The sequence below is a fragment of the Pipistrellus hanaki genome (assembly GCF_964339955.1).
Source record: "Pipistrellus hanaki genome assembly, chromosome: 3".
Lineage (NCBI taxonomy): Eukaryota > Metazoa > Chordata > Mammalia > Chiroptera > Vespertilionidae > Pipistrellus > Pipistrellus hanaki.
Genome location: NC_140505.1, coordinates 106,367,300 through 106,392,744, shown reverse-complemented (window position 1 = coordinate 106,392,744; position 25,445 = coordinate 106,367,300). Strand labels below are relative to the sequence as shown.

Below are 25,445 nucleotides of genomic sequence, written 5' to 3'. Positions count from 1 at the left end.
CCATCTCTCTAGTCTGAGGTCTGAGGAGGAGAAAGGGACACAGAATGTGCTGTCGGTAGGTAGGTTTAATCAGAGCCCGAACCTGTCCCATCCAGGGAGGGCCATCAGGCACCAGAAGGATTTTGCCAGCATAGTGCTCTTGGACCAGCGGTATGCCCGCCCACCTATCCTGGCAAAGCTGCCAGCCTGGATCCGAGACCGGGTGGAGGTCAAAGCCACCTTTGGCCCTGCCTTTGCTGCTTTGCGGAAGGTCAGTCCTACCTTTGTCTTTTCCTTCCTGAGGACATTCCCACCAAGATCCCCACCTAGAGTTTCACTGTCTTTCCCTGTCTCCCCAGTTTCATCACAAGAAGTCTGGCCTTTGCTGAGGGATGGCCGCACCCATCTGGAGTACAGACCAGCCCCTTCTGGAATCCCTGGTTGCCAGTAGGCGAAAATTAGGTCGATCCTGAACAAGCAGTGGCTCCTGGACACCAGGGCAGTTCCCCTCCCTGAAATTGGTCTTTCTTGCTGTTCACACACCCAGTTGAGCCCCCCCCTCCCTCGGCCACCTTCCATGGGCAGCTGTGGAAGCTGCACCTTCCACTTCAGTGTCTGTGCGTGCTCGTTTCTCAGCACCCTTTTCTCAGCGGCAAGATGGAGCAGGCCTGTCCTGCCTCTCCCTCTTCTCTTCCCTTTTAGCTAAAATTAGTGTTCTAAACCTTTGCTTTTCCTTCTAAATTAAGAATATTCCCCATTTCCGGCCCCTGGTTCTGGGCTCTTCTGCCCTCTGGCTTCTGGTTACTTTGACCCACTGCCACCTGGGGGTTAAGCACCCTCTATGACAGGTCGCGCACTGAAGTCATTTGGAAGTGGGAGCAGAGCCCTGTGTGGTGCTCCCCGCCTGCTGGCCCTAACCTGTCCCACAGCCCTCCACAGCATGCTACCTCCTGGGCTGGTTCCAGGTCCCTCCAGTAAGTGGGGCTCCTCTCTCTCTTGCCACTTGAGCAAACTCCAAGATACTTCCCCTGGCATCAGCAATTACACCAAGGGCCATTAGGCTCTCAGCAGGACTATTTTTACCCTGCGACGCTTTTTTTTCTGTGTGAAAATATCCCTCTCTCCATCCGCAACAGCTGCCCTGTTGACTGCACCTCCCTTCCCTGGCCCCAGAGAGAGGGGGCTTGGTCCACTCGCACCTTGTCCCTTTGCCCGAGACCAGGGGGAGCAGGACAGGCCCTGGCTCGGAGATGTTTGCATTCTGCACAGCTGTAGTTCCTTAATTAAAAGTGCACTGTTGGTTGATGCTGTTATATTTCTTTATTGATCTGTGTACTGCTGTATCTCAGTCTCAGGGAATAGAACATGCTAGTGAAGGAGGTAGGTAGAGCACAAGCAGAAAACAAAGGCCCCCTCCCACCACCCTCAGAAGCCAGCCTCTCTGCTCCTTGAAGATGGTCCAGGCACAGACCTGGGTGGTCCTCTGTGATCCCCATCCCTCCAGGGCAGCAGGGGCTGAGAGGCCCGCAGGCCAAGGAGGACAAGAGCCTCGGCCTGATTTGGTGAGAAGGAGCTGCTGAGCCCTAGGATTCCCAGTCCTCCTCGTCCTCCTCTCCAGGTGGCTGCTGTGGGGGAGGCAGAGGCGGGATGGAGTCTGACATTCGGGCGAAGGCTCCTCCTGGCCCCTCGCTGGCCTCGGCCCCAGGTCCTTTCCCAGAGATGCCTGGAAGGGAAAAGGTGAAAAGAGAGGGTGGGTTGTTTGGGGATCCTAGCCCCTAAAGTCTTAGAAACAGGAAGAAAAAGGCAGAATGTGTATGACACATCCCAACCCCTGGCCTTGGGAAGCAGCAGTGCTCTGTCCTACCTTTGCGCCTCATGACCAGCTTGTTAAAGAGATCCGACATCAGGTCCCCGCCGTGGCCTGTGGCTCTCACTGCAACAGGAAAACCATAGGTGAGGGAGGAGGAAGGGACCAATGTGAAGCCTGTTCCTGGTGATAACCTCAGGGTTTAGTCACATTTGTCCTCTTTTTCTTCATGACTGACACACCCCAGCCCTCCACAGCCAACATGTCACCAACAGCTCTTGGATCCAGCACCAGGGCACTGATGAGAAAATGGGTAACATTTGAGTAACACTGTCACGGCCACCCTGTGAGACGGCGTGAATAAGCAGCCCCACAGTATGGATGAGGAAACCAGCTCAGAGATGTTGGGCAATTTGCCTGGGTCACAGTGCAAAGCTCAGAAGCAAAGCCAGGACTCAAGCTCAGGACTCTTGACATCCAGGACACTGTAAGTGTCATAGAAGTAACCCGTAGCCCCAAGAGTCCTCTGTCTCTAAAGTATCTCAGGTCCTGGCTGTTTCCTCAGACAACTGGCAGAGATTCTCTCCTGTTTGGGCTGGATGAGGCTGTCCCCCACCAGCTTAGAGGAAAGCAGGCTCTAGGGCCCAGCAGGAACCCTCCCCCAGAGGCAAGGATGTTAGGGTGGCCACGCAGGGTTTACAGCAAACACCCTGGGGAACGGGGCAGGCCTTTTGACATGGGTGGCAAGGAGCACCCTATCGGAGTCTGGTGGTGGGTAAAGAGGTGGCTCCTTTCTTAGAGCCCTACTGGAGGGATGTAGGGTCCCCTCACCTTGCTCCTGCTCCTTCTGTTTCTTCTTCTCCAGTTTGCGCTCCTTGACGCTGCGAAGCTTGGCCTTGCCGATGCCCCCAGCCTGGCGGATAGACTCCAGGAGGGTGGCCCGGCCACTGGAGGGGTCCACTACTTCCTTGGGAGCCCCCTGGACTGGAGCTGGGGGTGGGGGAGGAAGGCTGCTCAGGCAGGGCTAGGCTGAGGGGTAGCCTTGCCCGGCCCACAATTGTAGGGTCCAGAGAAGCCCTCAGCAGCTGGCTGTGCGGAGGGGCTGTTCCTGAAGAGGAACCCAGCTGGTGAAGCCTGAGCTCAGGAAGTCCTGGGTCCAGGCACCGGTCCCTCTCCAATCCCCACCCAGCTTAGCTGCCTCCCTGCAGAGGTGGACCCTGGGCATTACTCATGTGCTGAGGATCTATACGTGACACATGCCCACTGCTGCTCCTACCTGAAGGAGACATGCTGCTGTCGTCCTTGGCACCTTGACCTGGAGAGGGCACAGTCTGCGGTGGGGGTGGGGGCGGGGGAGCGCTGGCCAGCACCGCTGGAGCCGGGGGAGGGGGAGGAGGAGGTGGTGGAGGTGGAGGTGCTGTTAGGACCCCATCTTCTAGGTCTGAAACAAGTGAGAAATGTAAGGTGGCTGGGGAAGAAAGTGGCCCAATTCCCATTCGTGGTTCTCACTTACCTGGCTTGAAAGGCTCGGCCACCTCTGTGTGGAAGGCAGGCAGCTCTGGAATGGTGCCAGGGGCAGAGGGGGCAATGCCAGGGCCCAGATCAGCGCTGTACATGAGGTCATCAGCAATGCCTGGTAGGTCGGGCAGGTAGGACGGCACGTCGATCTCTGGTACTTGGCCCAGGTCAGGCACATAGAAGTAGTTCTCTGGAACCTGCAGAATTAGGCGGAGGTATGTGAGATGGGGTGCTGCAGGGGTCATGGGTCCTGCAATTTGACCTTAAGGCAATCAGTGGGGCTCAGGTGGGATAAGGGACCTCTTGCCTAGAAAACCCTAGCAGAGCCCCACATTATCAACCACCTATGCCCCCCACCCACCCAAGAATAGTCTACCTGTTGCTCCAGCTGCTCTCTCTTGCTGATTGACAGAGGGGCATCAAACAGCTTCTCCTCTGTCTCCAGCATCACATGGGTCTTAGTTACAGCACCAGCCAGGGGGTCCAGGAAGACATACTTTTTATACCTGGAGAGGTAAGGTGGAGGTGAGGTGATCTATCATCTGTTCCAGGCCCATGGCCCTGACCTAACTTTCCTACTTTATCAGGATCACAATTAGTTTGTACTGTGGATTCCCAAGCCTTACAAGACAAAGCAAACTGTCCTGGCCTTGCAGGCTGCAGACTTCTGCTGCATCTGAGTCTGATGTCCCTGGGGTCTCCCACTAAGCCAGCCAGGGCTCCCACCCCCCGTCTGTAGCCCCCCTTCTGGCCATACAGGTTCTCGGTGGTGTTGAAGAGCAGCAAGGAGCTGACGGAGTTGATGTTGCTGGGAAGACCCCCGAGCCCCTCCTCAGCCTCATCCTCAGGTTCCAACTTGGTGTTCACACACACAGGGAAGTATTTCAGCTTCTCCTGGGGGTGGGCAGAAATGTGACAGGGGGGTGGTGGTTACAGGGCCAGACCAGTGACCTCCACCCCATCCCGCCAGAATCCTCTTGGGGGAAGAACCCTATGCTGGGCCCTTAGTTCCTCCCCGACATCCAGTACTGCCACTTGCCACTGGTCGCGCCCTGCAAGCGTGTGAATTGGGGGTGCCCATCAGACCTGCAGGGCCCGCTCATCCAGGGGGCGGTGCTTGCTCTGGATCCTGTGGCGGGGGCGTCTCTGCAGGCCAAAGTCCTGGGCACCTGTGAAGATGGAGCTGTACTCCTGCAGGTGCTCTGGGGCGGGGTACTTGGCACTGGAGAACACCTGTGGACATAGAGAGTCTGACATGTCCTTCCAGAAAAGAACTTCCAGAAAGCCTAGGCTTGGGATGAGGGGATTCTGAGAAGGAAAGCTTGAGGTGTGGCTGGACAGTAATGGTAGGGATGTGGGCAACCTCAGAGGCACAGGGATATGGTAGAGAATGTGTTATCTGTGACGGCCCATCAGCCACAAGGACACATAGCCTACCTTGATGGCCTTCTTGCTGCCCTTGATCTTCTCAATCTTGGCCTGGGCCAAGGAGACCCTCTCCCCAATGGCCTGCAGCTGGCTCCGGCTCAGCTCTACTCGCTGCGAGATCCTGTCACAGAAAAAATAACAAGTTTGAGGTTGCTCCTCAAACCCCTGCAGCCTCCTGCATACCTCCTGTGTCTAACAGCAAAGCTGAAAAAAAATGGGGACTTAACAAAGGGTTTTAAAAAAAATGTTATCTGCTTGTCAGGGTCAATCTTGGAACTCTTCAGCTGACCTCTCAAAGATCATCCAAACTGAAGGGTCTAGAATGCACTGCATTAAGTTTCTCGGAGCTCTGGGTAGGGCTGAGCAATTACCCTGGTGCCTAGACATGCCACCTGAAGGACATTGTTGCCACCTTCCAGAGTTTGCAGCCTCTGGCTGGGGCAAGCAGAGACAGAATCTTCATGACTGACATGGACACAGTCACCTATTTACAGACAAGGAAACCAGAGTTCAGCAAGACTGAGTGACAGGCAAGGCTGGACCTAAATTCAAGTCCTAGACCTGTTCACGACTCTTCCCCAGTCCTGACCAAGGCTCTCCATGGTCTGACTGCTCATGGGCTTCCTCCCCTTCCTTCCTACTCCAATCAGTTGGCTGCAGCAACACCCGCTGCCCTGGTATTCCCCAAACATTCCAAACTCTTATTGCATGGCATTTGCATCAAATGGAATGCTGTCCCCCAAAACCCACAAACTGGTTCTTTCACTTCACTGAGCCCCTCATGAAGCCTTCCTGACCATCGAATCTGAAAATGCACCCAACTGAAAATGTCACTTCCTAACTCCCACCCACTCCCACAGTGCACTTGACATTGTGTGTCTCTTGCCTGTATGTGCTCGAAGGACTGAGGACTCTGCTTTGTTCCTGGGTAGTCCCAGTGCCTAGGGCAGTGCTGGACCTTTCAGGCCCCTCTGTAGTTCCTGATGACTAACACCCATGTGCCCTAAACGTAAATGCACGTGGGTGTTAAAAACCTCACTTATGCTGTCCCCACGTTACTCAGCAACAGCAAGGGTCTTCTTGCTGCAGCGTTAACCCTGGCTCTTGTGTGCCAGTCTATCCCTCCATAGGCTCCCCCACCTCCCAGAACACCAGTTCCTGCCCATGACCACCAAGTTCCACATTCAGAGCGGCCACATCTTTGTATTCACCCGGCAGGAGTGAGCACATAGTGAGGCAGGAGAAATGAGGCAGAGTTGCAAGTTGAGTGCCTGGGAAAGGTGGGGAGGATACTGTGGGTGGCAGGGTGGCCTCACTGCTCTGCGGTGGGAGATTGCAGGGTTAAGGGACTCGGAGATTTAAAAGTTGAAAGGAGCAGTCAAGACTGGCCCAGCCTTCCTAAAGCATCCCACCTACTCTAAAAGGGTTTTGGCCCTCCAAAGAACCCACATCTCCATCTGACAATTTCACAATCCAAGGGTCTCTGTCCTGACAAAGTCCCTGAAAATGTGGCTCCTCGTGTGCCAGAGGTGGAGTGAGGTGGGGGCTGGGACACAAGCAGGCACCCAGGGCAGCTTAGTTTTCCTTGACAGACTGGTCTGAGTGGGGCAGCAATGCTGACAGACAACAAGAGGGCAGTTTCCAATGAGAGAATGCAAAACCATCTGTCTTTCCAGCATGGGCTCCCTCTTTTCCACAGGGAGAAAGGTCTTCCACTGGGTGGGCATACTTGATCAAGCTGCTTCGTCCAGTTCCCACCTCTGTCACACTGGCCCTGGGTGCTGAAGCACCTAGTGGTTATGTAACCACTCCTCTTGGAGTCAATGTGGAGAGGGAGGGACATCAGACCCAGAGATGGATCAAGGCTACTCTGTTCTGCTTCTTCCATTAAGGGGAGAAGAGCCAATTCCTTAACACTGTAAACATCAAGCTTAACAACAAACTCTGGCAAATTTCCAGAATGGATTATTAAATAGAGGTCTGTAAAGAAAAAGAAGAGGCAGGTCCTGGGGGCCCGCACTGTTCTACATTCACAGCATTTCTTTCTTAGACAGGGTTATTAGATCCGTGTATCAGGGGAAAACCTTAAACACAGTGCATCTTGAGTCAGCAAGGATTCGGACGGCTTCTCACAATGCTGCAGACAAGATGGAGCTATGGGGCTGGAGGAGAGTACACTTGAGAAAATCAGGGCCAGATGAACAACAGTCTCTGAAGGGCACTGCAGGAGAAGGGGCTGGTTTTGGCTGCACCAAGGTATCTGGCAGGGCCCAGACCAGCTCAGTCAACACTGGGGATATCACACGGAGAGGGTAAAAAATGGTCTGCATGATGGAACCTAGGCTTAAATAATCCTGCGGCCAGAAGGATGGAATGCAAGAAACAAGATAAAATTGACAGAGATGAATGGGAAGCCCAGCATTCAGATTAAAGTCAAGCGCACAAATACAGAAGGTGAAGGCTGAACACTAGCTCAGATGAAGAAAGGCATGAGGTTTTGGTTAACTATAAACTCAGAATGAGCTAAAAGAATGTTAAGAAGCTTAAAAAGGAAATACAGCCCTGGCTGGTGTTTCTCAGTGGTTAGAGCACCAACCTGCCTACTGTACAGTGTGGGTTCAATTCCCAGTCAAAGGCACATACCTGAGGTGCAGATTCAATCCCTGCATTGTGGCACATGTGAGAGGCAACCAATTGATGTGTCTCTCTCACATCGATGTTTCCCTCCCTCCCTCCCTCCCTCCCTCCCTCCCTCCCTCCCTCCCTCCCTCCCTCTTCCTCCCTCTCCCCCCCCTTCCCCCCTCTCTCCCCTCACTCTTCCCCTCTCTCTAAAAATCAATGGAAAAAATATCCTCGGGTGAGGATTCATAGCTCCTGGCCCATCTCCTTTTTTTATTTATTTATTTTTAGAGAAAAGAAATATTGACTTGTTGTTCCACTTATTTATACATTCAGTTGGTTGATTCCTGTGTGCGCCCTGATCAAACCTGCAACTTTAGTGTAGTGGGAGGATGCTATAACCAAAGGAGCTGTCTGGCCAGGGCTTCTTGTACCTTCTTTCACTGTGTGTGTGTGTGTGTGTGTGTGTGTGTGTGTGTTTAATCCTCACCCGAGGATATTTTCCCCACTGATTTTTAGAGAGTGAGTGAAATGGGTGGGAGGAACGAGGGTGGGTAGGGGGGAAGAGAGAGAGAGAGAGAAGGAGGGAGGGAGGGAGAGAAACATTGATGTGGAAAGACACACATCTATTGGTTGCCTCCTGTATGTGCCCTGACTTGGGCCAGGGATCAAACCTGCAACTGAGGTATGTGCCCTTGATTGGGAATCCAACTCAAGACCCTTCATTAGGAGGGCCAATGCTATAGCCACTGAGTCAAACTGGCCAGGGCTCTACCTTTTAATAAATAGGGAACATTCACTCTCCTAGAGGTACCTCAGAGAAAATAAGAGTCCTGAATTAATGATCTACACCAGGCACCAATATCATCCACAGCTGTCTCCTTTATACTGGATATATTTTTTAAGAGGACTCTGAATTCCCTTCTAGGCCCTTCCCTTATTCACTGCTGTATCTCTAGTACTGGGGATAGTGCCTGCCATGTAATAAACATTGGCTGAATAAAAAGTGATGAAGTTAATGAATGTCCAAAGGCAGGTACTGAGTGACAAACTTATGTCATACAAAGGTAACTGAAGGTCTGGCTACACCTGAGATGATTTACAGAATATGATAATTTTCTCCAAATATCAAAACTATGACAAGTGCTGTTAGAAAAACAATTAGACTTATTTTCTGTCACCCCAGAGGGCTGCATTAGGACCACGGGGCAGAGTTGCAAGGAAGCAGACCTCACTTCTAAATAAGAACTTTCATAGCTTTACAAAGCAATCAGATTCCAGCTGCATGACCACCTGTCAGGAATGCTTCAAGGGAGATTCCTGTGTGGGGCAGGGGAATGGAAGACATGATTTCTGGGTTCTTTTCTTATCAAGAATCTATAAGTCAAAGGAATGGCTAGTCTGTTGACAAAACTCCCAGACAGTCTAATCCCTTACAGTCAGTCATATCCCATGATGCCGAGGAGAATACAGGCCATAAATGAGAAAGCTTTCAATTTGTGTGTCATTATCTACTGGCAGCGATAGTTTGGAAGGCTGTGTTAGGAAGGTCTATCAGACCACATTGGGGCTGGAACTGAGTGCAATAACTGATTAGCAATGGCCACCATGAGGGTGGGGGATGGTGGCAAAAGGGCAATTGTTTGCCATTCCTGATCCCCTGGCTTGGTGGCCTGCTTCCAAGTAGGTCAGTTTCCAAGCTTATCTCTGAAGCCTTGTGCAATCTACCATAGACATGGGTTAAAATCTACTTAGTAGCAGAGTAATCTTGGGCAAGTCACTTAATAGGCCTATGCTTCAGCTTCTTCGGCTGAATAGTAGTAGTGGTAGTAACTTCTATATTATGGAATTGTTGTAAAAGTTAAAATGAATGAATGTATGTCCAGTGTTCTTGTATTAGATGACATATCCTAAGTATTTGGTTAACCTTTGCTCTTACTAAGATGTAGAGAGGGATGAGGGACTCTAGACACTGAGGGGAAGCCAGAAAAGGCAGTGTGGGGCAGACAGAGAAGAAAATTCCAGGCAGGAAGAAAAATACTTTGCAAGAGACCACCTTGGAGGGCGGAGGGTAAAGCAACAATAAGTTGCTCCCGGGGCTGGGGTGGGAGGCACCAAGGAGGCACCTAGGGGCCACTCTGTTGCTGGTGTGACAGAGGGAGGGGGACAAGTTGGCCAGGGCAGTGCTTGGGCTCCCTCTCCTGACTCTTCCAACACCGACTCTCCATCCCCCAGTTATGAAGCCAGGCAGGCCCATGGCCCCTGCAGTGCTGCCATGGCCACTCACAATCAGATCAGCTCTTCACAATCAGATCACATGCCAGTCCGCAGAGGCAGCTGCTGAGGGGAAGGAGGCACCCCCTCCTCCATAACTGCTGCCTTTCCTGCCCTGCCTGCCCTGTTCCCAGGCGCAGCAGACCTGAACCTGGGCCTTGCCTTCACCTTTATCTTCTCCACTCACAGGGATAATTTTCAGGGATAATTAAGAATGATCTGCTAATTATGCAGGCAGCTGATTGAGTGCCTCCTAACCTGGAGAGTCACCAGGTGCCAATCAGTAGAGAGAAAAAGGGAGGGGGGTAGGGGGAGGGGAAGAGGTAAGAAGTAGACAGAAAGGAAAGGCTTTGCAGAGAAAATGGACCCTTGCCCAGGAGGAAGGGGCTGCAGTTCCATGGTGGGCTGCCAGGAATGGCAAGAGATAGCACCCCAACTTCCACACGCAGAATCTGCCCACCTCCTCTTCCCAAGCCACTGCAACACCTCTGGCTCGTCACCTAAATCTTGTACAGAAGATGACAGCTCTGGGCAGATATTTTGGGCCTGGCTTCTCCCAGGTGAAAAGGGCAGAGAAGCTGGGACTGGGCTGGAAAGAGAGGCTCAGGAGAGCCTGTAAGGTACTTGTCATTCTCTCCAGTCTCTGCACAGCTCCCACTGCGGCAAAGCAGGAGGAAGGAACACCAGCTTGGAATGCTAATTTGCCATGAGCTCACCTACCAGCAGAACTGCACCCAGGCTCCACTGGGCCGAGGGGCCAGGCCTGGGCCTGAAATGGGAGAGCAGTGGGGAGGAAAGGTAGAAAGTGTCTCTTTTCTGCAAGGTTTACAAGCAGGAGGAGCAGCATGTTTAAGGGGGAAATGCCCAAGCTGAGGTCACATCCCACCACAAAAGCCCATTAGAAGTGAAAAGCCCCCTTGCCTGTTGATTGCTACAGGATGGGGTGGGGCAGAGAGAGAGGTTAGGTCTAGGCCCTCCCCACCCCTGTTCCAGTTATCCCAGATTCACCCCTTTCCCCATCCTCATTCCCATTTTGTCCTCATCATTCCCTTTGAAATGTCTCTTATCCAGTTCTCCCTGTCGACCATTCCCCTGGACTGCAGCCTCATCCCTTCCATGCCTCGACCACACAACGGTCAAAGAAGCCACTCTCGCCCCTCTTGTCCACTCTGTGACCACTGCTTGGCGAACCTTCCCAAAACTCTTCTGTCCCATCACTTCTCTGCTCAAGCCCTTATCCAGGCTCCCTAAAACTCCTGGACCAAGCTCAAAGTCCTGCCTTGTTCAGAGAAGTCCCCATGGGCCCTGACTCTCTTATCTCAACTTTTTACTCACCCATCCTCTTCCCTTCCACTCCACCGCATGGAGCACACCCACTGCAGAAAAGAAGCCGGAAGCAAACTCTCAAGGGCACGTGAGCAGAGAGGGAAGTGAGACCCACAAATGCACAGTCAATTGAGTTCACACCCTGTTCTGTTCTGACTGTATGAGACAGGCAGCAATGTCTGTACTCTGGGAGCCAGGAAACACCACATTCTGGCCTCTAAGCCTTTGGCACACAATCCCAGACCCCACCAGATGGCCTGTAGGCTCGCATTCCCAGTCCTGCCCAACCATACCCGGTCTTTCCTGAGGCCTAATTCATGCCTCTTTCCTTCAGGAGGCTTTCATGATCACATGTAGTAGGCATGTGATTCTCCTCGCTACCATCTACTTTTTTTCGAGTAACAGCCTCTGTTTTCGTGGCAGAACCCTTCACTCCCACAGACTCAGAGCGTGGGCTTCAGGTGGGGCTAAAGCCAGGGCTTAGGATAATGGGAATACAGTGATAAGGTCTGAGCCAGTCGGTGTGTCATGCCCCTCTCTCCCCAGCATTTGGCTCTGGCATGGAGAAGAGAACCACGCTAAGCCAATGGGCGAGTGGGATTTCTGAGGAAATGCTGGCCTGGAACTAGAACCTGGGAGCTCTGACCCTACTGGGGTGATCTTGCCACCACAAGAGCAAGGCCTGCCTGGGAATGGGCCAACCCAGAGGCAGAGAGCGGGGACGGAGTGAAAGCAATACCAAGTCCTGATGACATCCAAAACCTGCTCTCCTGATTGGTTGCTTTTTACTTAAACTCGTTTAAGAAGTTCTAATTGATAAATATGCTGTCAATTCTTACTTATTTCTCTCTACTCTATGTCCTAAGAGGCCCACAGTTTATGCTATGTAATTAGTAGTAAGAAACAACCAAGACCTACTGCTCTCCTATTCCAAAATACAAGATCCTTGAGGACAGGAACCATGCCATACACATCTTTGGAATCCCTCAAGATCCAGCACTGGGGTGACCTGAAACCTAGTTCTGAGGGCTCCTCAGAGACATTCTCTCCTCCTCAGATACTTGGAGGGCCCATACACATTCTCAACCAACTCACCATCCCTGCCCTGGAGATCATCCCACTAAACTGTCTACAGGAGCCAAATACCAGGAAAGGAAATTAAAGTATGCTATAAATCCAATGCCCTCTTTAGAGAAAGGCAAGCATGCTGTCACAATTCCGGTGAGGAACACAAATATTTCAATCACTGGGCATGGGGTGGCCATAATCGGGGACTGACAGCTCTTTAAGGCCTGTGTCCTCTTGCTTATGTGTTCCTTGAAAATAGTTAACACAAAAATAAGCACAAAAGGGGCACAAACACTTTCTATAACTATTGATAGCCGCTTAATAGAGGACCACCATAGGTGGCAAATGAGCAGAGATGATATTAAGAGTGAACACTGATTGCATACTTACTATATTCCAGGCACTGTAATTTCTTTGCAAGTTTTAATTAACTTAATCTTTACAACAATCCTATTTGTAAGATACAAGTACCATTATTATCACCACATTACAGAGGAGAACACCAAGGCTTAGAGAAGTTAAATAACTCTCCCAAAGTTACAGAGCAAGCAAATGGGGAAGCCAGCTGGAGCTCAGGCAGCCTGCTCCAGAGTCAATCTCCTGAACCACTTGGGCATCGGTGCCCTCGTTACATTTACATTCTGGACAGGCTCAGGCAGGCAGGTACATCGGTGGGAAGGCAGCACACACAAGAGTCCAGCGGATCTGGTGATTATACCAAATCCAACTAAAGACAAGAACTCCAATCTCTGTTCCTGGGAGGACTTTAGGAAGAGGTGGACTCACAACTGATGGAGGAGGAAGAGGTCACCTGGTGATGCAGAAGGGGATTCCTGGACTGGGGTGCAAGCAGGGGGTAGGGTGAGGGATGACTTGGACTAGGAGATCAACCTGAGTCAGGCAGTCAAAACCTTTACACTGGTGGAATAAAGGGTTCCCATGTGTGGCATGATGGGGGCACTCAGAAAGAAGATCTAAGCCCATCTCCAGTTGCTTATGGCCAGAGAAAGACAGGACAAAACCTGGGACCTTTGCAAGGAAATAGCAAACACCCTAGTAACTCATCTACATATATAAAAGCCCAGCAACAATTATGGCGGAACAACCAGAACGACCAGTCGCTATGATGTGCACTGATCACCAGGGGGGCAGATGCTCAATGCAAGAACTGCCCCCTGGTAGTCAGTATGTTCCCACTGTGGGAACACCATTCAGCCAGAAGCTGGGCTCATGGCTGGCGAGTGAAGCAGTGGTGGCGGGAGCCTCTCACACCTCCGTGGCAGCACTAAGGAACTGCGAGCCAAGCAGTAAGGAGTGAGCAAGTGGGCAGTAAGGAACAGCAAGCCAAACAGTAAGGAGTGAGCAGGCGGGCGATTAGGAGTGAGGAGTCCCTGATTGCAAGAAGCCACAGGTGGAGCTGAGGGACACCATCACCCCACTCCTCGACCTGAGCACAAGTTTCATGCATCAGGCCTCTGGTGTTAAATAAACATCGAGTGAAAAATCATTATAGCTTAAGGACTGTGCTAGATTAGCACTGGAGTAAACAAAAAGCTGCCACTCATCAACTCCAAATCGCCAAATACCACTAAGGCTCTGCCTCTACACCAGCTTCATGAGGCGACCCCGACACTGACTTTAGCTCATGTACTCCAGCCAAACTGGCTTCCAGTCAAGTCCTTCCCACCTCAGAGCTTTAGCTCATGTACTTCTTTCTTTTTGGAACATTCTTCTTCCCAACCTACCCATTCACAATAACTCCCACTCACCCATCAGATTTTACCATGCATCTTCTTCCCTACATATGCCTCCTCTGATTCCCCCAAGCTAAGTCAGGCTTCCCATTAATAACTCTCAAGGCAACCACCTTCCCTTCTCATAAGACAGTAAGAACTCGTGTCGCAGGGGTCCTCAAACTTTTTAAAGTGGGGGCCAGATCACGGTCCCTCAGAGAGCTGGAGGGCCGGACTATATGAACTACTAATTCCTACTGTAACACCTTGGCTGCGCTCACTGCCCAAAAAACCTGGCGGGCAGGATCAGACTCTCCTGGGGGCTGAATGTGCCCCGTGGGCCGTAGTTTGAAGACCCCTGGTCTAGAGTCACCATACCTGGGTGTGACCCCTGGCTCTGCCACTTGGGCAAGTCTCTTAGTCATTCTGTGCCTCAGTTTCCTCATCTATAAAATGGAGATAACAACAGTAGCGCCTCATAAAGTTGTTGTGAGGGTTAAATGAATTAATGCACTTTGGATCAATGATGGTATGTGGTTAATGCTATATAAATATTACAAAATTATTTAAAAATAGATCTTAATGAATTTGAAAAAATCCAATATCCATTTTTGATAAAAACTCTCAGCAAAGAAGGACTAGAGGGAGCATATCTCAACATGATAAAAGCCATATGTGACAAACCTACAGGCAATATTATACTTAATGGGCAAAAACTAAAAGCATTTCCCTTAAGAACAGGAACAAGATAGGGATGTCTGCTTTCACCACTCATATTCAACATAGTACTGAAAGTCCTAGTCACAGCAATCAGACAAGAAGAAATAAGAAGCATCCAAATTGGAAATAAGGAAGTAAAACTCTCATTATTCACAGATGACATGATATTGTATATAGAAAACCCTAAAAACTCCACCAAAAACTGCTAGATCTAATAAATGAATTTGGCAATGTAGCAGGATACAAAATCAACACCCAAAAATCAATGGCTTTTTTATAAACCAATAATGAATTATCAGAAAGAGAAACTAAACAAAGAATCCCACTTACCAATCAACAAAAAAATTAAGATACTTAGGAATAAACCTAACCAAGGAGGCAAAAGAACTGTACTCGAAAAACTACAGGATGTTAAAAAAAAAAAAAAAAAAAGATAGAGGAAGATATAAACAAGTGGAAGAATATACTGTGTTCATGGGTTGATAGAATCAGCATCATTAAAATGTCCAAACTACCCAAGGCAATCTACAGATTCAATGCAATCCCTACTAAAATACCAACGGCATAATTCACAGAGCTAGAACAAACTCCCCCCAAATTTATATGGAATCAAAAAAGACCCCGAATAGCTGCAGCAATTCTGTGAAAGAAAAACAAAGTTGGAGGAATCACAATACCAGATTTTCAAGTTACACTACAAAGCTACTATAATCAAAATAGCCTGGTACTGTCACAAGAACAGGCATGTAGGTCAATGGAACAGAACAGAGAACCCAGAAATTGACCCAAGCCATTATGCTCAATTAATATTTGACAAAGGAAGCAAGAGCATACAACAGAGTCAAGAGAGTCACTTTCAATAAATTATGTTGGGAAAATTGGACACATGCAAAAAAAAAAAAAATATGAAACTAGACCACAAACTTAACAAAAGAATAAATTCAAAATGGATAAAAGACTTAAATGTCAGTTATGAAACCAAAAAAATCCTAGAAGAATCCATAGGCAGCAAAATCTCAGACATCTCTAGTAGCAGATGTTCACAGATACATCTCCTTAGGCAAAGGAATCTAAGGAGAAAATAAATAAATAGGGCTACATCAAAATAAAAAGCTTTTGCATAGCAAAAGGAACCATCAACAAAATGAAAAGAGAGCCCACTGTATGGGAGAACATATTTGGCAATGATACATCTGATAAAGGATTAATATCCAAAATATATAAGGAACTCATACAACTTAACAAAAGGAAGGCCAGCAATCCAATTAAAAAATGGGTATAAAACCTAAATAGAACTTCTCCAAAGAGGACATATAGATGGCCAAGAGACATATGAAAAACTAGAGGCCAGGTGCACAAAGGGGGGCGGCGGGAGAGGGGGAGTAGGGGGCTCCTCAGCCCAGCCTGCACCCTCTCACAATCTGGGACTGCTGGCTCCTAACCGCTCACCTGCCTGCCTGCCTGATCATCCCTAACCACTCTGCCTGCCTTCCTGACCTCCCCTAACTGCCTCTGCCTCTACCGCTGCCACCGCGGCTTCGTCCGGAAGGACATCTGGAATGATGTCCAGAAGATCATTAGGCTACCTGGTCTAATTAGCATATTACGCTTTAATTATTATAGATGCTCAAAGTCACTGATCATCAGAGAGATGCAAATTAAGATGACAATGAGGTATCACCTCACACCTGTCAGAATGGCTATCATCAACAAATCAACAAATGACAAGTGCTGGTGAGGATGTGGAGGAAAGGGAACCCTAGTACATTTTTGTTGAATTTGGTGGTGGGAATGCAGACTGGTGCAGCCATTATGGAAAACAGCATGGAGTTTCCTCAAAAAATTAAATATGGAACTGCCATTTGACTGAGTGATCCCATTTCTAGGAATATATCCTAAGAAACCAGAAACACCAATCAGAAAGAATGTATGCATCCCTATGTTCATAGAAGCATAATTTATAATAGCTAATACTTGGAAACAGCCCAACTGCCCATCAGTAGGTGAGTGGATAAAAAAGCTGTGGTACATTATACTATGGAATACTATACAGCAGTTAAAAAAAAAGAATCTCTTAACCATTGAGATAGCATGGAGGGTACCAAGCTAAGTGAAATAAGTCAGTCAGAGAAAGAGAAGTATCACATAATTGCACTCATATGTGGAATCTAAATAACAAAATAAACTGATGAACTGAGTGGATCCAGAGACATGGAAGCACGGAACAGAGTGCAGAATTCCAGAGGAAAGCTGGGGGGAGGGGGAGGAGGAGTGTGAGAGGTATTCAACCAAGACTGCATATATGCATAATCCATGGATACAGACAATAGGGTGCTGAAGGCCTGGGGTGGAAGGAGGTGTTGGCTGGAGGGAATCAATGGGGAGAAAAGGGGGATATACAATATGTAATACTTGCAACAATAAAGAATTATCTTTAACTATAGACCTGGTGTATGAAATTCGTGCAGTCTGTTCTGCACCCTCTCCAATCTGGAATGTCCAACTGCCGGTTTGTACCCGCAATTTTACCAGACGACAGCTCCATTGTTGTTTCTTTCTTTTCATGCTTAAATCCATTGAAATTAATAGGTATTCAAAGTGTGTATACATTTGGGGGGACACCCTGTATATCTCTAGTCAGTGGTGAAAGGAACCAATAACGGATCTGGAACCCCCAGACAGGGAACCTCACTCACTCCCCACTGCACTTTCCACCTTCACGTGCAGCAGGAGAATCAATATTTTCTTTCGTTAACTCGGAAAAGCACTTGCTGCTGGGCAGGAGTGCGCTAGGCTCCAGGCGAGTGAGGCTCAGTCAGGGCAGCCTTCGCTCAGGGGTGCCGGCTCCCAAAGTGCACATTCCTCCCCTGCAGTCGCCCTGACTATCCCACCGTTTCACTGAGAGGACAGAACTCCTTGCCTCCTCTGGGTCCCGATCTTGAACGCTGACTCAAGGCACCTCAGCGAGGGCCGCCTGCGCCCCCAGGTGTGTCTGTCCGCACCTGCTCCCGCCTCAGCACCTGCATTAGCCCCACGGAGGTGATCTCATCACTGCACTGGCCTCCGCAGGAGCAGGGCATCACCACTCCGCCCTCTCACTGTCATCTCACAGGCACCCGCCTTCAGCACCGAGAACACCCGGACACTCTCCAAAGGACGTGAGCGTGCCGGAGTGGACGTGCACATGTCCTGTGGGGGATGTAGGCATGCTGGGGTTGATGGAAGTGCAGCGGAGGGGCAGGGGAGAAACTTGTGAGCACCATGGTCCAGGACTGTTGCAGGCACATGTGGGTGACAGCACACTGGGGGACGTTCGCCCGCCAGAGGGGGAGGAGAGGATGCACAAACTGGAGGCCTGCGGCTGTGCAGATCCACAAACCCCTGTGGAATGGCCAGGAGGATGTCAATCTGGCCCACCACGACGAATGACTGTCCCTACGATCCACTGCACACCTTCTGGGCCAGAAGGCGGGACTTGTGCAGCCACTCCTGACCGCTGATGACCTGCAGGCACTACTTCAGCTCAGCCTGCAGGCTTCGCTTGGCACGCTCACAGCTGCCACCTCTGTCTCATGTGGGGAGTATAGGCCACCCTCTGCCGGCCCGCTTCCCTGCCCAGATGCTCTCTGCGCATGCTGCCCACAGGGAGCGGAGGCAGGGCTGGGCGGAACGCCTGCATCATCACTGTGGCAATGATGCAAGCATCCTGGCTGAGCCACTGCCATCTTTGTCAGAGTGACCCTCAATTTGCATATTCCCTTTATTGGATGGAATAATAACAGTGTGATATGCAAACTGACTGAATGAACAAACAGCAGAATGACCGTCCAGATAACCATGCTATGACATGCACTGGTGTGGGTGCTCTGTGATTGGTGGGGCCCCCATCACCCCACGATCGCCCTGCAGCGGGAGGCCCAGGCTACTCAGCCAGCAACACTGTGGCAGGTGTACAGGGCCAGCCAGTGATCACTCCTCAGAGGGAGGCCCAGACCAGCCAAGCAATCGCACCCCACGCCTGTTACTCTCAGAGGGAGGCGACCAGTGGCGGGGTGGCTGGGGTGTGGGTGGGGTTAGGGACAGTGCTGCACAGATGGCAAGCAGTGGCAGCAGCAGGGGTGGTGACAGCATTTGGCCCCAATAGGCCCTGATCACCGGCCAGGCCTCAAGACCCTACCCAAGGGGTCCAGATTATGAGAGGGCACAGGCCGGACTAAGGGACATCCTCTCCCTGTTCACAAATTTCATGCACTGGGCCTCTAGTAAAAAAAATGAAAATATGTCTTATTACAATTGTAATTTAAAAACTAACACACAATTGATTAATTACAGTCTATCTTTCCTGCCAGAGCACATCCTCTAGTTGGCCAGAGCACTGCCTTATTCACCACTGTGACTAAGGAGAGTAGCAGTGCCTTGCACACAAGAAATGTTCAATATGTATTTGCTAACTGCAGGAATAAGTGAAGGAACAGGGCCCCCAATGGCAGGAAGAGGATGAGTTAGGAGAGCACTATCACCATCAGGGCCTGTGGGGCAACAGGGAACCCAGGGGGCTAAGGGAACATTAGGTAGCTCTTATGAGCACTTATGAGAACAAGCTTCTAAGCGGGGCCCCTTGGGCACAGGGAAGCCAGCTTGGTGCCCCCAGGGCCAAGCATCACCAGAAGGGCTGCTTCTAAAGGGTGCCTTCCGAGGAATAGAGAGAATGACTGCCCAGGATAGGGAGAAGCCCCTGATCAGGTGGGATTGGGTGGCAGCACCCACCTGCTAAAGATGTCTCCAGAGATCTTCTGTAGGTACTGCAGGGCATCTGCTACCTGCTGGATGGCCTCCTCCCGCCGCAGGTCAGGCTGGATGAGGGGCACTGTGTAGGTCTGTCCTGCCAATGAGTGCTGGGTCCTCATGGGAGTCATGATACCTGTGGGTGGGAACCAGAGCATTAGGACTTGTGGGTGAGTGCCACACACTCACCCACCCCCACCTACCACAAGGCAAGGTACAGAGAAGACAGCACAGCCCCACCCTACAAGTCCAACCTGTACAGGCGGGGAGTAGGGGACAGTGTTTGGTGGGAGGCCAGAAACCCACAGGAGCTGGTCTTCTGTGCTTACTGAGTGAATGAAGGAGGGAAATTGGTAGGGACAACAGAGGCTGATGAGAAGTGTTCTGAGGTGTAACACTGACTGACCCCGTAAGTTGCTTAGGACCATGCTAGACACCCTCATTTTACGTTATCTCATTCCATCCTCCTCAGCCTGGAGAACAAGAAAGAAACCCTTGTTGCAGATGAAAAAAAGCCTGGGAGCAGAATACATTTGGATGGGAGGAGGGAGGATTGCCACAGTTAACTACCAAATGGCACCCATGTCTGAAAACCAGAGAAGGTGGACTCCTGAGTTCCTCTCACTTTGGCCTCTGAGGGACTGAGGGCCTGTTCTTGAGACAGGACAGGCAATGGCTCATGACTCTAGGTATAAGTGTCCAAGTTCTGCTCATCAAGGCTAGAGCTAAGGGGGCCAGGAAGAAGGGGCATGTGGGTGTGGGAAACAGGAAGGAAAAACACTCGTTTGAATTGTAAGACAGGGCAGAGTCTATTTATACTGGGTTTAATTAACTCCACTCCCTGGTGTCACTAAAGCAGCAATCACACTGCAGACAGCACAGATTTGATTGGCAAGAGATGCACCAGGCAGAATATTAAGGCACTGGGCCCCTATAAATAGGCCTAATCACAGCCCCTTGGAAGAAGATGGTGAGGAAGACACTAATCAGGCCTGGCACTGTGCCCCACACCTGTTTTCCTAGGCACCATGTAGGGGCCCCTGGTTGCAAAGAGGTGTGAGTGGGGCCGAGTGAATGTGGCAGAGAGGGCTTAGGGAGGGCTTGAAGTGCTATGTGACCTTGTGTAAGTTGCTTGCCTTCTCTGAATATCTGACTCTATTTCCCATTCTACACATAGAGAGGGTCACTGCTAAGTAGTTAGCCCTAATGTATCACACCAACATCTTCAACAAGCAGGTGTGCTTACTCCTTTGCTCCCTCTGCCGGCCTTCCCAGCCCTTCCTTCTACCCTACTTGCCTCCTACCCTTCTCAGGCCAGCACTTTTCGTCCTCTGAGACTATTGCTCTGCTCTCCAACTTGTCTTCCAGTAAAGACATCCTCATTTAGCAGAAACTGGTTTGGCTCAATGGATAGAGAGTCGGCTTGGGGACTGAAGGGACCCGGGTTCCATTCCGGTCAAGGGCATATCCCCAGTAGGGGATGTGCAAGAGGCAGCTGATCGATGACTCTCTCTCATTGATGTTTCTAGCTCTCTATCTCTCTCCCTTCCTCTCTGTACAAAAATCAATAAAATATATTAAAAATATATATATATATAAAAAGACATCCTCAGTTTCTCAGACTTGACCTGCCTTGAATCCTTATCAGAGCCCAGTGCTACCTCCTCATCGCCTCACTTCCCTCCTATCAAATGACCGAGGTGGGGCCAGTAATTACTATCTGAAGAATCTAGGAATTCTAGAAGGAATCCCATTCCTTTCAAGGAGAATCCTACCGTGTGTGTTTGTGTGTATGTGTGTGTGTGTGTGTGCGTTTTAAACTTCATTAAAGTATAATTTTCCATTGATTTTACACACACCTCAGTTGCAGGGCTGGGGAGGAACCTGCAACCAAGGTATGTGCCCTTGACTGGAATCGAACCCAGGATCCTTTGGTCCTCAGGCTGACGCTCTATCCACAGAGCCAAACTGGCTAGGGTCTTTGTATTTATATCAATGCAAATTTGCTGGCCATCCTAACAGTTCTGTACCTCAATTTTCCCTTCTTTAAGATGGGGAGGGGATTAAAAGCAGAAGACACTTTTCTGTGCACATCATTTTTGTTGTTGTTGCTGTTGCTGTTAATCCTTACCAAAGGATATTTTCCCCATTGATTTTTTTTAGAGAGTGGAAGGAAGGGAAGAAAAAAGGGAGAGAGGAAGAGAGATACAGAGACAGAGAAATATTGATCGGTTGCCTCACATACTATTAATAGGTGTTGGGGATGCACCTGCAACCCAAGCACATGCCCTTGACCAATAATCAAACGTGAGACCCTATGGTGTGTAGGCTGACGCTCTAACGACTAAGCATACTGGCCAGGGCAGAGCACATCGTGAAATGCATTTCTGAGGTTATTTACCACATGTCTGTGTGTATGTACACTTATGTACAAGGAAGTAATCCAGGCACAAATCTCCAGGACAAGAAAGTAACAGATCCATTCAAAAATTTAAAAAATGAGTATAACTGATTGGTAGTTTACTCATTCTGACTGCAAACATCTACTGATTGGAAACTATTAGGTGCCCGCCATGATCACAACAAAGATGACTAGGAGGGTATACTAGCTATGGAGATGGCCCCAAGAACAATTCAGCAGCATAGGAGAAGTGCTCTACTCCAGCCATGAGGAAGGTGTGGCGAACCCTTTTGCGGTTATGGGAGTCAGGAAAGGCCTCAGTAGAAGCTCTACTTCCCTAAAGGGCCCAGAGAGAGCATTCCAGGTAGAAGGACAGCTTGAACAAAGGAAGTGCTTTGAGTGCTGAGGGTATAACGATCCTTGACCAAGTAGCAGGAAAAAGAGAGATAAAGATAGGCCAGATTATGAAAAACACAATACCATGGCAAGGAGTTTGGACTGAGACCCTCAGACTTATGCTGTCCAACATGGTAGCCACGAGCTACATGTGGGATGGAGCACCTGAAATGTGCTAGTCTGAACTGAGTTGTAGCATAAGTGTAAGACATACACAGAATTTAAAATACGTAACAGGAAAAAAGATGCAAGAAATCTCAAAGTATTTTATAGTCCTTATTCATGAGGGATATGTTTCAAGACCCTAGGTGGTTGGCTAAAACCACAGATAATGCTGAACCCTTATACATGATATTTTTAATGCATACATATCTATGATAAAGTTTGATTTGTAAATTAGGCACAGTAAGAAATTATTAATAATAACAATCATGAAACAATTATAACAAGATACTGTAATAAAAGTTTGTCTGAATCGCCAAAACTGGTTTGGCTCAGTGGATAGAGCGTTGGTCTTCGGACTGAAAGGTCCCGGGTTCGATTCCAGTCAAGGGCATGTACCTTGGTTTCGGGCACATCCCTGGTGGCAAGAGGCAGCTGGTCGATGTTTCTAGCTTTCTATCCCTCTCCCTTCCTCTCTGTAAAAAATCAATATATATATAATTTTTTTTTTTTTTTAAAGATCATCTTAATGGCTTCGGGGCAAAATAAAGGTTGCTTGAATGCAAGCACTGTGGGTGGCCCCTTGCAGGTGACCTGATAACCTCGTCAGCTGTTAAGTGACTAAGGGGTGGGGAGCAACTAGAGGGGGACACCTTTGAGATTTCAATATGCCCCTCAAAACGGGGTGCAACTTACAATTTGTGAGTTATTTCCGAAATTTTCCATTTAATATTGGCAAACTGTGGTTGACCCAGGATAACTGAGACCATGAAAAGCGAAACCGGGGGTAAGTCGGGAACGACTGTAAATATAGTGATTACATGCTGAAATGATCATATTTCAGCCATACTGAGTTAAATAAAACATATAACTAAATTAATATCACTTGTTTCTTTTTACTTCTATTTATTTATTTATTTATTTATTTTTCATCCTCACCCGAAGATGCGTTTTTATTGATTTCAGAGGGAGGAAGGAGGTGGGAGGGAAGTGGATAAGAGAAGACACATCGGTTGCCTCCCGCGCGCGACAGGGGATCGAACCCACAACCTGGTTATGTGCCCCGACCGGAATGACACTCCAACCAACCGAGTCCGGGCGACGTTAATTAATTTCTTACTGGGCTCTTTTTACTTTTAGGATCACATCTGTGCCTCACACATTCCTAAGGAACAGCACTAAGAGAATCTGGTAGGAACTACGGCCTCTTTCAGGAAATGAACCGACCCCCTCCCGTCCCTATAGCGCCGGTTATAATTTCGGAAGCGCCTGGAGTCCTCCCTGCACACCCTCTGGGACCCCGGCTCCCGGAGGGCCGGGCCGGAGCCCAGCCCGCGGGCGGAAGGCGCGTGAGGGGCGGGCGGGCCGCGGGGGAAGTGAGGCCGCGGCCTGCAGCCCGGCCGGTCCCCGCGGGCCTCCAGCGCCGGCTCGGCCTCGCTGCGGGGCGGGGGCCGCGGGGGCCGGGCGCTCGGGCAGAGGAGCCGGGGCCCGCGGCGGTGCAGACCCGTCTTACTAGTGGGAGGAGCCGGGACGCCGCTCCCGGGCGAGCGACGGCGGGGCGAATGGCGCCGTCGATAGTCCACCGGGCGCGGGGCTCGCGGTCCGTCCGCCGCGCGAGGACGCAGCTTGCGCCCGCGCTGCGGAGCCCCGCCCCGCCCCGCCCCTCGCCCGGCGCCGCCCCGCCCCGCCCCGCCGTCCGCCCCGCCCTTGCCCGGCCGGCTGGGAGCTCCGGCGGCGGCCCGGCACCGCCTCCGCCCCCTCCCCTCCCTCTGACGCGGCTGGGCTCCTGGCCCCGCGGGCTTCCTGTCCCCGACCCCCAGCGCCGGCGCGGAAACAGCCTTCCCCTCGCCCCAGACTCACTGATTTAAAACGTCTTTTATTTCCTTGTCTTAATTCCGTGGGTCGTTCTCCCCATGGAATTCCCTTCGTTCCATCCCCCTTTAAAAATAAAATAATGTGCCGAGACCGTTTTGGCTCAATGGATAGAGCGTCGGTTTGGGGACTGAAAGGTCCCGAGTTCGATTCCGGTCAAGGGCATGTACCTTGGTTGCGGGCATATCCCCAGCGTGGGGTGCGCAAGAAGCAGCCGATCGGTGACTCTCTCTCATTGATGTTTCTGGCTCTCTATCCCTCTCTCTTCCTCTCTGTACAAAATCAATAAAATATATTTTAAAAAAATAAATAAAATAAAATGTCAGACACAAAAGGAAAAGCACTGTGACTCCACTTACTATACAAGGTGGTGGGCGGGGTCAAGTTGACAGGCAGAGCAGAATGGTGGGAAGCCTGGGAAGGGCTGGGAAGCCTGTGGGCTGGGAGGGGTTGTTTGACCAAACCTGAGCCGGCTCCTGGGACTCCTCTTCCAGAGAGGGGCCTCTTGCATCTCCGAATTACAGTGAGGATCCCCCACCCTCTGCATCAGATCATCCAACATATCTGACCAAGTCCCCCAGGATATCTGGTCACCCTGGCCTGCCTTCAGCAAGAATCCAGGCAGGTCAGTTTTGCAAAATTACTTCACGCTCTGAGTAATTTTCCATCCAGGACCACTGAGCCGTCTCTTTGCTATAAATCCCCGTTTGTTCACATTATATTCGGAATTGACTCCTGTTCTATACTGAGGTCACTTTTCTCCTGTTGCAAAGTTCTGATAAAAATCTGTTTTCACCTCTTTAACTGCTGAACACTTCTGGTTTTCTTCCTTCCTTCCTTCCTCCCTCCCTCCCTCCCTCCCTCCCTCCCTCCCTTCCTTCCTTCCTTCCTTCCTTCCTTCCTTCCTTCCTTCCTTCCTTCCTTCTTTCCTTCCTTCCTTCCTTCCTTCCTTCTTTCCTTCCTTTCTTTTTTCTTTTTTCTTTTCTTTTCCTTTTTTTTTTTTTTTTTTTTTTGTTAGCTCTGATTTTCTATGACATGCCAGCTTGGGATGATGAAAAAATTCTGGAGATTAGTGGTGATAGTTGCAAAACAATGTGAGTGTACTTAATGCCACTTAAAAATGGTTAGAATAGTAAATTTTATGTTATGTAAATGTTCCCTCAAAAAAAATCAAGCTAAATAATTTTAAAAAAACAGGATTTAAAATGTTTAAATATATAAAGGAAACATTAGTCCAGATCCTGCAGTAGTTCCTCAATTCATTGGCTTGTCTTAGAGTTCTCGGCCTTTCTTTTAGGGTTGCCAGAGAAAAGTACAGGACACCAAGTTAACTTAAATTTCAGATAAAATTTACATT

The 25,445-nt window shown here is 49.8% G+C and overlaps 2 protein-coding genes across 7 annotated transcripts in view; one reads left to right on the top strand and one right to left on the bottom strand.

The window, feature by feature from the left end:
* DDX11 (DEAD/H-box helicase 11) overlaps positions 1–1,284 on the top strand; it is a 30,278-nt gene extending 28,994 nt beyond the window's left edge. For all 5 annotated transcript variants that reach the window (XR_014794591.1, XM_084878416.1, XM_084878415.1 and 2 more), the window contains 2 exons: positions 96–250; positions 339–1,284. Coding sequence is in view for 4 of the 5 variants with exons in the window: in XM_084878416.1 (XP_084734542.1) it covers positions 96–250; positions 339–368 (185 nt within the window). In the remaining variant the exon portion in view is untranslated. The remainder of the gene's footprint in view (positions 1–95; positions 251–338) is intronic.
* Positions 1,281–23,859, bottom strand: WASHC1 (WASH complex subunit 1). 2 transcript variants are annotated; one of them, XM_084878425.1, is made up of 11 exons: positions 23,730–23,859; positions 19,240–19,393; positions 4,742–4,853; positions 4,391–4,537; positions 4,062–4,198; positions 3,681–3,810; positions 3,300–3,501; positions 3,063–3,227; positions 2,618–2,776; positions 1,844–1,912; positions 1,281–1,702 (listed from the first exon to the last, which is right to left on the bottom strand). In XM_084878425.1, the coding sequence occupies exons 2-11, from the start codon at positions 19,386–19,388 to the stop codon at positions 1,563–1,565; spliced, it is 1,410 nt and encodes a 469-aa protein (XP_084734551.1). In that variant the 5' UTR covers positions 19,389–19,393; positions 23,730–23,859; the 3' UTR covers positions 1,281–1,562. The 2 variants fall into 2 exon arrangements, with proteins under 2 accessions (XP_084734551.1, XP_084734552.1); XM_084878426.1 differs by having other exon boundaries at positions 23,721–23,849.
* Positions 23,860–25,445: the final 1,586 nt, after the last annotated feature.

Bases quoted from the DNA above. Each gene is read 5' to 3' on its own strand.
- WASHC1 (XM_084878425.1), bottom strand. From the start codon at position 19,388: ATGACTCCCATGAGGACCCAGCACTCATTGGCAGGACAGACCTACACA. The intron at 4,538-4,741 runs GTAGGCTATGTG...CTATGTCCACAG, and splicing joins GCAGCAAGAAGGCCATCAAG to GTGTTCTCCAGTGCCAAGTA. The intron at 1,703-1,843 runs GTAGGACAGAGC...TTTCCCTTCCAG, and splicing joins GCTGGTCATGAGGCGCAAAG to GCATCTCTGGGAAAGGACCT.